Genomic DNA, 15,311 nt, shown 5'->3' on the forward strand with positions numbered 1-15,311 from the left:
ATCCACTGGGGTTTGGAACATATGCCTCACAGATAAGGGAGGATTGTTGTATTAATTCTTTTCGTTAATGTGAGTCACTTTTTTTACTTAAATAAATTTATTTAAAAATAGATATATTATTAGCATTTAAAAAAAGGCCCTTTTCCTTGAACCACAGCATGTCATCTTGATTATCAACAGAAATCCTCTCCCACACTGATTCAGATGGATGCCCCTTCTTGGGTAAACAGCCTTTCTGGTCAGTTCTTCTACTTCTGCGCCTCCCCTCCCCACCAATGATTATGTTCCTACTACGGTTCACTGAGGTCAACTGGCAATTACTCGTTCTTCAATTTTTGCTGGAGACTCCCAATTCTGAAACCTGGGATTTGTCTGTGGCCTTCCTCTTCCCTTGCTGTTTACATATAAATCAATCTCCAAGGCTTGGAATTTCCCAAATGTTATTGCTTCTATATTTTTCTTCTCTTTTCTAGTTACCCCATCCTAGTCTGGGTCCTGGTGACCTTATGTCTGAATTAATGCAGTGGTTATTCTTCATTTCTCAAGCCCTGTTTTCTCAGGTTTATCCTGTATGACACTAGCCTATTGGTCTTCCACGAATAACAGGTAATAAGGAAGATCCACAAGTAATAGTTGACCAGAGGAAATACCCTACTGCTTCCAGGGACAAGGGTCTTATCCTGTGGTTGGTGACTGACCCCATCAGTCTTGCCCTTTACAAAGCGTGCATTTGGATGTTTCTAAGAAGCATTCTAGGAAGAATGTTTTGATCAGAGTGACTTGGTGAATGGATTACAAGACTCTAAATTGAAATGAGAAATATTTCAAGGGGAGGAGAAGAGAATGTCTAATAAAATATTATGCCTTATTGTTGTGGGATATTGTGGTACCCTTTAGAAATGCCATAAAAATAGCACCTAACTATTCCCACCAAGTCTTCACTAAGAATCATATGTTTGTTTATTTGTGTTGACATCTCAAGATTAGTTGTTATCCATGAACTTTACACTGTATGTGGACATTTGAGTCCATAAAGGTAGTTTCTAGCATTTCTGCTCAAAATGTTAGCAGAATGAGGAAGAACGTACTCTAGCAAGCCTGGCCAGGTTGAGGATTAAGCAGACAAGAAGACCTTTTCTGACATGATTAAACAGAAGTAGCACAGAGGTGTGATAAAGGAACAGTGCAGGACTTTAATTGCTCAGATACATGCTGGAAGGTTTTGTTCAGCAGAAAAAGTGAGAATTTGATCAATCCTTACCTGATTGGCCATTTCTACTCTTAGAAGCTCATTAGTATAATGAAGGTAATTAGTATTTTTGCCTAAATCATGACGAACAAAAGAAAGTTAGATAGAAATAATAGTGATTCTGTGGATAAATAACTGACACAAAGCCAATAATAGGATGGTTGAACATTTTAGAAAATGTCAGTAAAAGTCTATTAAAAATATTGATATGATCTCATGACCTGATATTATAAATTGAAGGAAGTTTAACAGGTATGGGGATGCCCTAAATCCCCCAAATTCTCACAGAACATGTATGAGTAATCTATTGCATTTAGAGTTTTAAAATATCCATAGAAATGCATATCCATATAAAAATATAAAGGTGGCATGTTGCTATAAAATTGTACCAAGAAAGCCGAGATCCAGAATGGGTTTAGTCCTATGAATAATGTTAAGAACAAAAACAAGTGTTTTTGATGTTAGTTTTGGAGCAAAGAGAGGGGGAATAAAAAGAAAGATAACTCTGTCATTTGGATGAATAGTGTGATGACAAGAGATGACAGAGCTGCCTTAATTTATTTTTGGAAAAAGGTTGAGGTTTTAAATAAACAGAAGTATAACAAAGAGAAAAGGAAGCTGATAAACTTATGCTTTGTGTCTTTTAAATCTGACAGGGAGAATGATCTTTAGTTTAGAAAGAAGAATTCATAATAGAAACTTAAAGTCCAAGATTTGTAAAAGATTTTAAGAGTTAACTTGGATATCTGAGCCTGTTGGATGGCTCACATAGATGAGTTTAAGCTTGTTGCACCTTTCAGCAGCAGCTTTGGGGAGCTGCTGCAGTGGGAGAGGTGCCAATGCCTGGAGCCTGGCAACTGCAAATATGACTTTTATATTTTTTTTAAGTGTAAGGGTTAAGATTTCTGCAATCTATGCATTGATCTTGGACAAAACTCTAGAGTTTTTAAATGACTCATTAAAATAATTGTATCTGAACCCTTCTAAAAGGAAGTGGTAATCACTTGGAGTATGGGCCCCTTAAGGTAAGTCATGGAAGACTGACCTCATTTATTTTCCTAGAATTCCTAGACTGAGCATCATAAAAGTGTCAGACCTGGTGTTCAACATGAGGATTGTGGGAAGAGCACAGGCTCTGCAACTAGATGTCCAAGGACCAAATCCTCTCTTTACCCTTTACTAGTAGTGTGACCTTAGGCAAAGTACTGAACTCTACTATATGTCTGTATTGTAAAATGAGGATAACGACAGTGCCCACCTCATATTGTTTTTGTGAGGATTATATGTAGATGCTACAATATAAAGCACTTAGACACACAGAAATGCCTGACACACAGAAAACTCAATAAACATTAGTTATTGTTATTATCATTGGAATATCAGCAACTGCTTATGAAAGCCTCCCAATGATGGTTTTGTAGAGGTCAGGTGGACTGTTAAATGGATTTGTAATTAGTTATGCAAAGGATGCACAACTAGCATATGGAAGTCTCGTGGACTGCTACAGGGCTGTGCCCAATTCAATATATTTCCTAATGGTTTAGATGATGTATTAGTCTGTTTTCATGCTGCTGATAAAGACATATCCAAAACTGGGCAATTTACAAAAGAAAGAGGTTTAATTGGCTCACAGTTCCACATGGCTGGGGAGGCCTCACAATCATGGTGGCAGGTGAAACGTGTGTCTCACATGGTGGCAGACAAGAGAAGAGAATGAGAGCCAAGAGAAAGGAGTTTCCGCTTATAAAACCATCAGATGTTGTGAGACTTATTAACTACTATGAGAACAGTATGGAGGAAACTGCTTCCATGATTCACTTATCTCCCACTGGGTCCCTCACACAACATGAGGGAATTATAGGAGCTACAATTCAAGATGAGATTTGGGTGGGGACAAAGTCAAACCATATCATATGAGAAAACGGAAAACTTGCTGTCTGAATTTGTAGATAGCATCAAAAATGCTACTGGTAAGATGTGTCCGGAGGAGGTGGAGCAAGATGGTGGAATAGAAGGCTCCACTGATTGTCCCTTCCACCCCACAGTACACCAGGACACAGAACCTGACTATAACTTCATATCACTGAAGGAGGCATTGAAGAGGTAGGATAAATAGTCTTGCATTGCCAACACCACCCTGCCCTGACCCGCTGGCAGCAGAGGGGTGGTGCAGGAAGTGTTTCTGTGCCCTGGGGAGAGGGAGAGGAGCAAGTGTGAAGTATTGAACTCACTGCTGTCTTGTTATAGCAGAAACCAAAACTTAACCAAACTCAGCTGGTGCCTGCCCACAGAGGGTGCATTTAAATGAGCCCTAGCCAGAGAGGAATAGCTGATTTCAATGGTCAGAGCATGATTTCTTAAAAGCTTTGCCACCACAGGCTAACATGCTCTGAGGCCCCAAATAAATTTGAAGGGCAATTTAGGCCACAAGTACTGAAACACGTAGGTAAGCCCTAGGGTTGAACTGGGCTCAGAGACAGTGGACTAGGGAGGCATGCAACCTAATGAGACACCAGCCAGGGCAGCTAAGGAGTGCTGGCATTACTCCTCCCCTAACCCCAGGCTGCATAGCTCATGGCTCCAAAAGAGACTCCTTCTTTTTGCTTTAGAAGAGGAGAGGGAAGAGTGGGGAAGACTTTGTTTTGCGTCTTAGATACCAAGCTCAGCCACAGCAGGATAGGGCATTGGTCAGTGCCATGAGGCCCTAGCGCCCAGACATTTCTAGACATGCCCTGGGCTGCCTTGAAGAGGGGGACCTAATTGTAAGATTCATCACCTCCTAACTGAAAAGTCCTTGGGCTCTGAATAACTAGAAAGGATACCAGTTGAGACCCTGACACTTGCTGGTCTCAGGCGAGACTCAGCACATTCCCAGCTGTGGTAGCTACAGGGTGAGACCCCGGCTTTAAAAAAGGGAGGGAAAAGTAAAGAGGACTTTGTATTGTACCTTAGGAACCAGCTTGGCTACAGGGGAGTAGAGCACCAAGTGGGCTCTTGAGTCCAGGACTTGGCTCTTGTACACCATTTCTGTACCTGCCCTAGGCCAAAGGGAGGCCCACTCTTCTGAAGGATGAGTCCCAGGCTAGGCAGCATTTACCACAAGCTGACTGAAGAGCCCTTAGGCCTTTGGGAAACATTGGCAGGAGTCTGGCAATACTCCCTGTGGGCCTGAGATGGCGGTGGCCACAGGGAGAGGCTCCTCTGCTTTTGAAAAGTCGGGGGAAGAGTGGGAAGGATTTCATTTTGTAGTTTGAGTGCCAGTTCAGCTGTAGTACAATAAAATGCCAGATGGACGTCTAAAGTTTTTGACTGTAGTCCCTGGCTCCTGGATGGCATCTCTGGTTGCACCCGGGGCCTGAGCAAATTTGCCACAAATAACATAGGCCTGGCTGGTTTGCCACCTGCTGATTGTAGAGCCCTAGGTCTTTGAGCACATGTATGTAGTGGCCAGGGAGTGGTTTTAGCAGGCCTTGAGTGAGACCCAGAGCTGTGCTGGCTTTAGATCTGACCCAGTGCAGTCCTAGGAATAGAGGCCACGGGGTGCTTGTGTCACTCCATCCCCAGCTCCAGTTGGCTCAGTAGAGAGAGAGACAGAGAGAGAGCGAGAGAGACTTTGTTTGTTTAGGACAAAGTAAAGGAAGAGAACAAGAGTTTCTCCCTAGTAATTCAGAGAATTCTTCCAGATCTTCTTCAAGACCATCAAGGTGGTGCCTCTACAAGTCTGCAAGTACCACAGCATTACTGGGCTTGGGGTACCCCGTCTTAAAGCAGATACAGCTGAGATCACAACACCCAACTCCTTTTGAATATCTGGAAAGCCTTCCCCAAAAGGATGGGTACAAACAAGCCCAGACTGCAAAGTCTGCAATAAATACCCAATTCTTCAATGCCCAGACACAGACAGATATCTACAAGTATCATAATGATCCAGGAAAACATGACTTCACCAAATGAACTAAATAAGGCATCAAAGGCCAACCCTGGAGAAATAGACATATATTCAAAATATATAGAGACATCAAAATAGCAGTTTTTAAGAAACTCAAAGAAATTCAAGATAACACAGATAAGGAAGTCAGAATTCTATCTTAGAAATTAAACAAAGAAATTGAAATAATTAGAAAGAATCAAGCAGAAATTCTGGAGTTGAAAAATGCAGTTGGCATACTGAAGAATGCGTCAGAGTCTTTTAGTAGCAGAATTGATCAAGCAGAAGGAATAATTAATTAGCTTAAAGACAGACTATTTGAAAATACACAGAGGAAACAAAAGAAAAAATAATAAAACAATGAAGCATACCTACAAGATCTATAAAAAAATCTCAAAAGGGCAAATCTAAGTGTTATTGGCCTTAAAGAGGATGTAGAGAAAGACATAGAAGTAGAAAGTTTACTCAAAGGGATAATAACAGAGAACTTCCCAAACCTGGAGAAAGATATCACTATCCAAGTACAAGAAGGCTGTAGAACACCAAGCAGATTTTACCCAAAGAAGACTACTTCAAGGCATTTAATAATTAAATTCCCAAAGGTCAAGGATAAAGAAAGGATTTTAAAAACAGCAAGAGAAAAGAAACAACATACAATAGAGCTCCAATAAGTCCAGCAGCAGACTTTTCAGTGGAAACCTTACAGACCACGAGAGAGTAGCATGACATACTTAAAGCGCTGAATAAAAGCAACTTTAACCCTAGAATAATGTATCTGGTGAAATTATCCTTCAAACATGAAGGAGAAATAAAGACTTTCCCAGACAAACAAAAGCTGAGGCATTTTATCAACACCAGACCTGTCCTACAAGAAATACTAAAAGGAGTACTTCAACCAGAGAGAAAAGCATGATAATGAGGAATAAATAATAATCTGAAGGTACAAATCTCACTGGTAATATTAAGTATACAGAAAAACAGAATATTATACCACCATAACTATGGTGTGTAAACTTATTTTAAGTAGAGAGACTAAATGATTAACCAATAAAAAATAATAACTATAACAACTTTTCAAGATATAGACGGTACCATAGATATAAATAGAAACAACAAGAAGTTAAAAAGCAGGAGAATAAAGTTAAGGTGTGGAGGCTTTATTCGTTTTATTTTTCTTTTCTGCTTGCTTGTTTGTGTGTTTATGCAAACAGTGTTAGGTTGTTCTCAGTTTAAAATAATGGACTATAAGACAGTATTTGGAAGCCTCATGATAACCTCAAAACAAAAATCATTCAACAGATACACAAAAAATAAAAAGCAAGAAACTAGATCATATCACCAAAGAAAGCCAACTTTACTAAAAGGAAGACAGGAAAGAAAGAAGAGAAGACCACAAAATAACCAGGAAACAAATAACAAAATGGCAGGAGAAAGTCCTTACTCTTGAGTCATAAGATTGAATGTGAATCGGCTAAACTCTCCAATCAATAGACATAGAGCGGCTGAATGGATTAAAAAAAATAAGACTCATTGATCTGTTGCCTACAAGTAATGCAATTCATCTATAAAGACACACATAGACTGAAAATAAAGGGATGGAAAAAGATATTCCACACCAATGGAAACCAGAAAAGAGCAGGAATCTCTATGCTTATATAAGACAAAATAGATTTCAGGAAAAAAACTATAAGAAGAAGAGAAAAAGAAGGTCACTATACAATCATAAAGGGGTCAATTCAGCAAGAGGATATAACAGTTTTAATTATATATGCACCCAACACTGGAGTGCCCAGATTTATGAAGCAAATATTAGGGAGTCAAAGAGGGAGACTCCAATACAATGACTGAAAACTTCAACATCCCACCTACAGCATTGGACAGCTCTTTTAGACAGAAATTCAACAAAGAAACATCAGACTTAATCTGCACTATAGAGCAGTGGATCTAATGGATATTTATAGAACATTTCATCCAATGGCTGCAGAATACACATTCTTTTCCTTAGCACATGGATAACATTAAAAAAAAAAAACACCAATATTAAACATTTTCTCTGACCACAATAGATTAAAACTGGCCGGGTGTGGTGGCTCACATCTGTAATCCTAGCAGTTTGGGAGGCCAAGGTGAGTGGATCACTTGAGGTCAGGAGCTCAAGACCAGCCTTGCCAACATGCTGAGACCCCATCTCCACTAAAAATACAAAAATTAGCCAGGTGTGGTGGTGTATGCCTGTAATCCCAGCTACTCAGGAGGCTGAGGCATGAGAATTGCTTGAACCCAGCAGGTGGAGGTTGCAGTGAGCCGAGATTGTGCCACTGCACTACAGCCTGCGTGACAGAGCAATACTCTGTCAAACAAACAAAAACAAACAAAAAACAACACAATACAATAAAATTAGAAATTAGTAACAAGAATAATTTTGGAAACTATACACATTGAAATTAAACAATATGCTTCTGAATGACCAGCAAGTCAATGAAGAAATTAAGAAGGAAATTGAAAAATTTTTTTTGAAACAAATGATAATGGAAACATAACATACCAAAACATATGGGATACAACAAAAGTAGTGCTAAGAGGGAAGTTCGTAGTTATAAGTGCTTACATCAAAAAAAGAGGAAAAACTTCAAAAGAACAATCGAATGATGGATCTTAAAGAACTAGTAAAGAAAGAGCATACCAAACCAAAAATTAGTGGAAGCAGAGAATAAAGGTCAGAGCAGAAATAAATTGAATTGAAATGAAGAAAGCAACACAAAAGATCAATGAAATAAGAAAGTTGGTTTTTTGAAAAGCTAAACAAAATTAATAAAGCTTTAGCCAGACTAAGAAAAAAAGACAGAAGATCCAAATAAACTCAGAGATGAAAAAGGAGACATTACTACAGAAATTCAGTAGATCATTAGTAGCTGCTATGAGCAACTATATGCCAATAAATTGGGAAATTTAGAAGAAATGGACAAATTCCTGGACACACACAATCTACCAAGATTGAATCAGGAAGAAATCCAAAACCTGAACAGACCCATAACAAGTAACAAGATCAAAGCCATAATAAAAAGTCTCCCAGTAAAGAAAAGCCTGAGACCCAATGGCTTCACTGCGGACTTGAAAGCACTAACACCAATTCTACTCAAGCTATTCTGAAAAATAGAGGAGAAGGGAATGCTTCCAAACTCATTCTATGCAGCAGGTATTATCCTGATACCAAAAGCAGACAAAGACACACACACACACACACACACACACACACACACACACACACAGGATTACAGGCCAATATCCCTGATTAATACTGATGCAAAAATTCTCAACAAAATATTAGCCAACTGAATTCAACAATGCATTAAAAAGATCATTCATGACAAAGTGGGATAAATCCCACTTTGGGATGCAAGGATACTTCAACATATGCAAATCAAGTAATGTGACACATCCTGTCAACAGAATGAAAGACAAAAACCTTATGATCATTTCAATTGATGCTGAAAAACCATTTGATAAAATTCAACATCCCGTCATGAACAACAAGAAGAAAAACCTTCAAAAACTGGGTATAGAAGGAACATAGCGCAACATAATAAAAACCACATATGGTTTTTACCAGTGAGGTGGCTCACACCTGTAATCCCAGCAGTTTGGGAGGCTGAGGCAGGTGGATCACCTGAGGCCAGGAGTTTGAGACCAGCCTGGCCAACATGGAGAAACCCCGTCTCCACTAAAAATACAAAAATTAGCTGGGTATGGTGGTGTGTTCCTGTAAGCCCAGCTACTCAAGAGGCTGAGGCTGGAGAATTGCTTGAACCTGGGAGGCGGAGGTTGCAGTGAGCTGAGATCAGGCCACTGCACTCCAGCCTCAGCAACAGAGCAAGACTCCATCTCAAAAATAAATAAATAAGTAAATAAATAAATAAATAAATAAATAAATAAATAAACAAACCCCAAAACCACATATGACAGAACCACAGCTAGTATCTTACTGAATGGGGAAAACTGAAAGCCTTTCCTCTAAGATCTGAAGCACCTGAAAGATGCCCTCTCTCACCACTGTTATTCAACATCATACTGGAAGTTCTAGCTACAGCCATCAGACAACAGGAAGAAATAAAAGGCATCCAAATTAGAAAGGAAGAAGTCAAATTATTCTTGTTTGCAGATGGTATGATCTTATATCTGGAAAAACCAAAAGGTTCCACGAGAACCCGGGAGGCGGAGCTTGCAGTGAGCTGAGATCCGGCCACTGCACTCCAGTTCGGGCTACAGAGCAAGACTCCGTCTCAAAAAAAAAAAAAAAAAAAAAAAAAAACTATTAGAACTGATAAACAAATTTAGTAAAGTTGCAGGATAAAAAGTTGACATACAAAAATCAGTAGCATTTCTATGCCAACAGTGAACAAACTGAAAAGGAAGTAAAAAGTAGTCTCATTTACAAAACACCTAGGAATTAACCAAAGAAGTGAAGGATCTCTATAATAAAAACTATTAAACACTGATGAAAGAAATTGAAGAGGACCAAAAGATGGAAAGATATTCCATGTTCATGGATTGGAAGAACCAATATTGTTAAAATGTGTATACTATCCAAAGCAATCTAGAGATTCAATGCAATCTGTATCAAAATACCAATGACATTCTTCACAGAAATAGAAAAAAACAATGCTAAAATTTATATGGAACCAAAAAGGCCCAGAATAACCAAAACTATCCTAAGCAAACAAAAACAAAAACCATACAAAACAAAACAAACAATAACAATAACAAAAAACAAACCCCAAACAAATAAAAACAAAAACAAAAAACCTAGAGGAAAATCACATTACCTGACTTCAAATTATACTATAGAGCTATAGAAACCAAAACAGCATGATACTGGCATAAAAACAAACACATATACGAATGGAACAGAATACAGTACACACCTACAGTAAACTCATTTTCAACAAAGGTGTCAAGAGCATATGCTGGGGAAAAGATAGCCTCTTCAATAAATGATGCTGGGAAAGCTGGATATCCGTATGCAGAAGAATGAATCTCGACCCCTATGTCTCACCATAGACAAAATCAAATAAAAATGGATTAAATAATTAAATCTAAGACCTCAAAGTATAAAACTACCACAAAAAATTGGAAACTCTCCAGGACATTGGTTTTCGCAAATATTTCTTGAGCCATACCCCACAAGCACAGGCAACTGAAGCAAAAATGAACAAATGGGTTCACATCAAGTTAAAAAGCTTTTGCACACCAAAGGATACAATCATTAAAGTGAAGAGACAACCCACAGAATGGGAGAAATATTAGCAAACTCTCCATCTTGCAAGGAATTAATAACCAGAATATATGAGGAGCTCAAACAACTCTGTAGGAAAAAAATCTAATAATTTATTTTAAAATGTGCAAAATATTTGAATCTACATTTCTCAAAAGAAGACATACAAATGGCAAACAGATATATGAAAAGTGCTCAGAACTTCAATGGGATATTATCTCAGCCCAGTCAAAATGGCTTATATCCAAAAGACAGGCAATAGCAAATGCTGGCAGGGATTTGGAGAAAAGGGAAGCCTCATACATTGTTGATGGGAATGTAAATTAGTACAACCACTATGGAGAACAGGTTGGAGGTTCCTCAAAAAACTAAAAATAGAACTACCATATGGTACAGCAATCCCACTGCTGGGTACATACCCCAAAGAAAGGAAATCAGTATATCAAAGGGATATCTGCACTTCCATGTTTGTTGCAGCTCTGGTCACATAACAGCCAAGATTTGGAAGCAACCTAAGTGTCCATCAACGGAAGAATGGATAAGAAAATGTGGTACATACACATGATGGAATACTATTCAGCCATGAAAAAGAATGAGGCTGGGCACAGTGGTTCATTCCTGTAATCCCAATACTTTGGGAGGCCTAGCCGGGTAGATTGCTTGAGTTCAGGAGTTTGAGATCAGACTGGAAAACATGGCAAAACTCTATCTCTATAAAAATACAAAAATTAGCCAGGCTTGATGGTGCATGCCTCTAGCCCCAGTTACTTGGGATGCTGAGGTAGGAGGCTCAATGGAGCCCATGAGGTTGAGGCTGCAGTGCATCATGATCTTGCCACTGCACTCCAGCCTGGGCTACAGATTGAGGTCCTGTCTCAAAAAAAAAAAAAAAAAAAAACACCAAAAAACAAAAAACAAAAAAAGAGAGAGAGAGAGATTTAGTCATTTGCAACAACATGGAAGGAACTGGAGATCGTTATGTTAAGTGAAATAATCCAGGTACAGAAAGACAAATATCACAGATTCTCACTTATTTGTGGGATCTAAAAATCAAAACAATTGAACCCATGGAGATAGATAGTATAAGGATTGTTACCAGAGGCTGGGAAGGAGGGCTCGATGGGCGTGAAGTGGGAGTGGTTAATGGGTACGAAAAAATATAATTAATGAATAAGCCGTAATACTTGATAGCATAACAGGGTGACTATAGTCAGTATGTATGTATGTAATGTATGTATTTATTTATTTATTTATCTATTTGAGATGGAATTTCACTCTTGTTGCCCAGGCTAAAATGCAATGGTGCAATCTCGGCTCACTGCAACCTGCACCTCCTGGGTTTGAATGATTCTCCTGCCTCAGTCTCCTGAGTAGCTGGGATTACAGGCAAGCACCACCATGCCTGGCTAATTTTGTATTTTAATAGAGACGGGTTTCTCCATGTTGGTCAGGCTGGTCTCGAACTCCCGACCTCAGATGATCCACCCGCCTTGGCCTCCCAAAGTGCTAGGATTACAGGCGTGAGCCACTGAGACCGGCTAGTTAGTAATAATTTAATTGTACATTTAAAAATAACTAAAAGGGTATAATTGGATTGTTTGTAACACAAAGGAAAAATGCTCAAGGGAATGGATACTCCATTTTCCATGATGTAATTATTATGCATTGTGTGCCTGTATCAAAACATTTTATGTACCCATGAATATATATACCTTCTATGTACCCACAAAAATTAAGAATTAAAAAAAGATTTGATTAGTCAAATTCAGATGAAATTTAATTAGGATAGCCTTAGGATCCACAAAGTAAGTACATAGATATGTGATGACAAGATTTAGTAGCAAATGTGAAAAACTTCAGTGTTTTAGGCTGTAATGTAGTTTTGTGATGAAGTCACATGCAATCATAGTTTGCATTCATTGACAAATACCATCTTTTTTTTTCTGGCTGATCTGATTATATTGCACCTCAGATATTATATTCACATCTGGGTGTCCAACCCCAGGAGGAGCTCTAACAAATTAGAGACTATTTGGAAGAAAGCAGTGAAGATGACTAAGCATAGTACTTCAAAACCATGTCATGTAAGGTAGAGTTGAAAGGACTGGGGATGTGTATCTGAGGGAAAAGCAGGCCCAGGGGATTAAACTGTATTCTAATATTTATCTGTCTCTCAAACAATTGAGAGCTAGATTGTGCTTGTATGGTTCCCGAAGTTTGTATTGAGACTGGTGGATGAAAGTTGTTAGATTCAATAATAAAGAAACAAGCAAAAATTCCAGGACTGGAAGACTTTCAAAGAGAAAGTGGCTGAGTTTATATGTATTCAAGTTCTCCACTCCTGACCATGTTTCAGCCAGGTGATGACCACTTTCTGGAAATACTGTACAAGAAATTCAGATTACCAAGATGGTTAGATGGAATGCTCTGTATTCATTGAACTTTCTTTATTCTTCATTACTTCATCACTCAAGAAGTTGCAATAGCTCCTTCCTTACTACTGTATCAAACCTAAACCCTACCTAACATAAAAAAATTAACTTCCTTTTATCTGGCTACCTTCTACTTATTCAACCATAGCTTTTCTCAAGGAGGGCCTCCCTGATTTCTTCCTTAAATCTAATCTCAAAAAAATATAGAGAAACCCACAGAAAACAATATCTTTACATGAATGATTACCATGAATTCTGTGTAAGTTTATTCTGATAAACTGATCAAAACAAAAATATAAAGCACTAAAGTTCTTTTTAGCTTGTGGTTGTAACTAGCAGTCATGCCAAACTTTAAGGATATAAGGGTAAGTTTTATTACAAATACCAATAAAGAAGAGTGTACTTGTGGGGGGGGGGAAATATTATATTTATTCTTCAGTAATTTTAAGGTAATAAATAAAAATATTGTAGACAAACATGGTACTAATATTTTTATTGTTATATAGGTATGTATGTAAAATTTAGGAATGGATTCAGATGAAACTATCACTTTACTTTTAGCATTCTGTTATAAAATATACATAGAAATCTGGAGTTTAAATATTAGATGACTCACTGAATATGAGAGAAAGATCTAACTCTCGTGTTGCATCTTCCCTTACACTTTATATTTTCTTAAAGGCAAAATCATCAGAATTCTTGCAAATTGAAGGAAAAGAAGTTAAGCAAATGCAGAAACGTATATCACGGAGACCAAGAAAGTCTTCAAAACCTCTTTGTGATAAACAACTACGTGAAAAGTAACTTTCTTACATTTATAATTTTCCTATTGGAAGAGGAGTTATTCAGTAGCATTGAGACATGAAAATACATTTTTATAAAAGAAAACTAAATGTTTTAGAAATCCATATATGAGAGCTAAGTTAAACCTTCTCACAGGAAAAGCTGGCGACAGATTTTACAGTTAGTGCTATACTTTATGCTTTTCTCTTTTCCTGTTTTTGGCACATGTGCCTACTTTCATGATGTAACAATAACTGGAACAATAACTCCTTGTGAGACTCAAGAAAATTAAATGTTAGCATGTTAGAGTTGATATTTTTGGTCACTGTAATGCCTGATTTGGATCAATTGTTTATTATATTGGTTAATTTTGTTATGATAAAATAAAAAACAAGCCAACACAAAATGTCCATAAGCCATCTGTTTGGCAATTTAGATGGCATTATTTTTCTCTACTATTAATATCATGCTTCGTCCTCACATCCATAATTTTAATGGAGTTTCTTGTTACACAGGAATACAACCACAATTTTAAATAATAGTGTGGAAATGCAATTTAGATTATGATTTACGTTTTGCCAGTCACCTTGTTGATACTCAGATTTTCTCCTTATTTCACCACTAAGTTTTTATGGGTTGGTTTCTTCTAGATTCTTCTTCATTTAACTCTTAATGGGGGTTTGAAGAAGCTTTAATTATTAGCTTTTGTTGTTTCTTAGGGAACGGAAAGGTATGCTGGACATGGAAGACAACCTTTTTATGGCTAGCTCGAACTTTGTAAATGGATATTACTCACAATTTAGTAGCTAAGAATAGACTCATGGGAAAAGAATTCCAAAGTTTATGAAACAGTCAAATTGGCATTTAAGTGACCCTGTACATACCATTGCTTATCTGCATTGCTTTAAGCTCATTTAGTTAGCAAGATTATGTATTAAAACAAATAGTGACAGCAGACAACAAGTATTTTACCTTCAATAAATAGTTACTGTCAGATTATCAATGAAGCAGAAACTGCTTGATTTTTTTTCTAAAAAACCTTTTGCATTTAGTGCATTAAGCAGAGTAGTATGGCCACACACAGAGTCAGAGTCTTTTCTTTTTTATGTCTTAGTGTTTCAAAGAATGACAAATAGTCCTGTTTAAGAAGAGTGTGCTATAAAAACACACAACCTTTCCTGAGCATGCCAAAAATATTTGTAGATCTTATTGATATATATATATATATATATAGTACTGCTTTAATTCATTAAAACAAAAATTAGAAATTTTTATTAGAGAGAAATAGAATGAGATGCAGAGGAATAAAAGTCTGATATTTTTAAAAATTATATAGTAAAAAAGAACTTTGGAAAAATGTTTCTGAAAGTCTTTTATTTACTCTTCCTTTTTCTTTAATCAATTTTCAAGCTAAATTTTCTCACTAGCCCTCAAATTAAATTGTATTCTTGGGAATTCAAACATCTATTGCAGCATATTGTTATTTAGGTCAATAACCAAGGGAAATATATTTGCTTAATGTTAATAGACTATAATGGGCACATAGGAATTCAGATTTGTTGTGATGCTTTTTAAAGAAAATATAAAAATCAGTAATGTAATCTCAAACACATTCTACTAGCCAGGACCTGTCTCAGGTAGAATGAT

General features: G+C 37.3%; 1 protein-coding gene across 2 annotated transcripts in view; it reads left to right on the top strand.

Moving 5' to 3' along the window:
- TTC6 (tetratricopeptide repeat domain 6) overlaps window positions 1-15,311 on the top strand; it is a 234,798-nt gene that overhangs the window by 86,286 nt on the left and 133,201 nt on the right. For both annotated transcript variants that reach the window (XM_073010817.1, XM_007986533.3), the window contains one exon: window positions 13,563-13,681. In XM_073010817.1, coding sequence (XP_072866918.1) covers window positions 13,563-13,681 — 119 coding nt within the window. The remainder of the gene's footprint in view (window positions 1-13,562; window positions 13,682-15,311) is intronic.

Source organism: Chlorocebus sabaeus, chromosome 24, assembly GCF_047675955.1.
Source record: "Chlorocebus sabaeus isolate Y175 chromosome 24, mChlSab1.0.hap1, whole genome shotgun sequence".
NCBI classification, from domain to species: domain Eukaryota; kingdom Metazoa; phylum Chordata; class Mammalia; order Primates; family Cercopithecidae; genus Chlorocebus; species Chlorocebus sabaeus.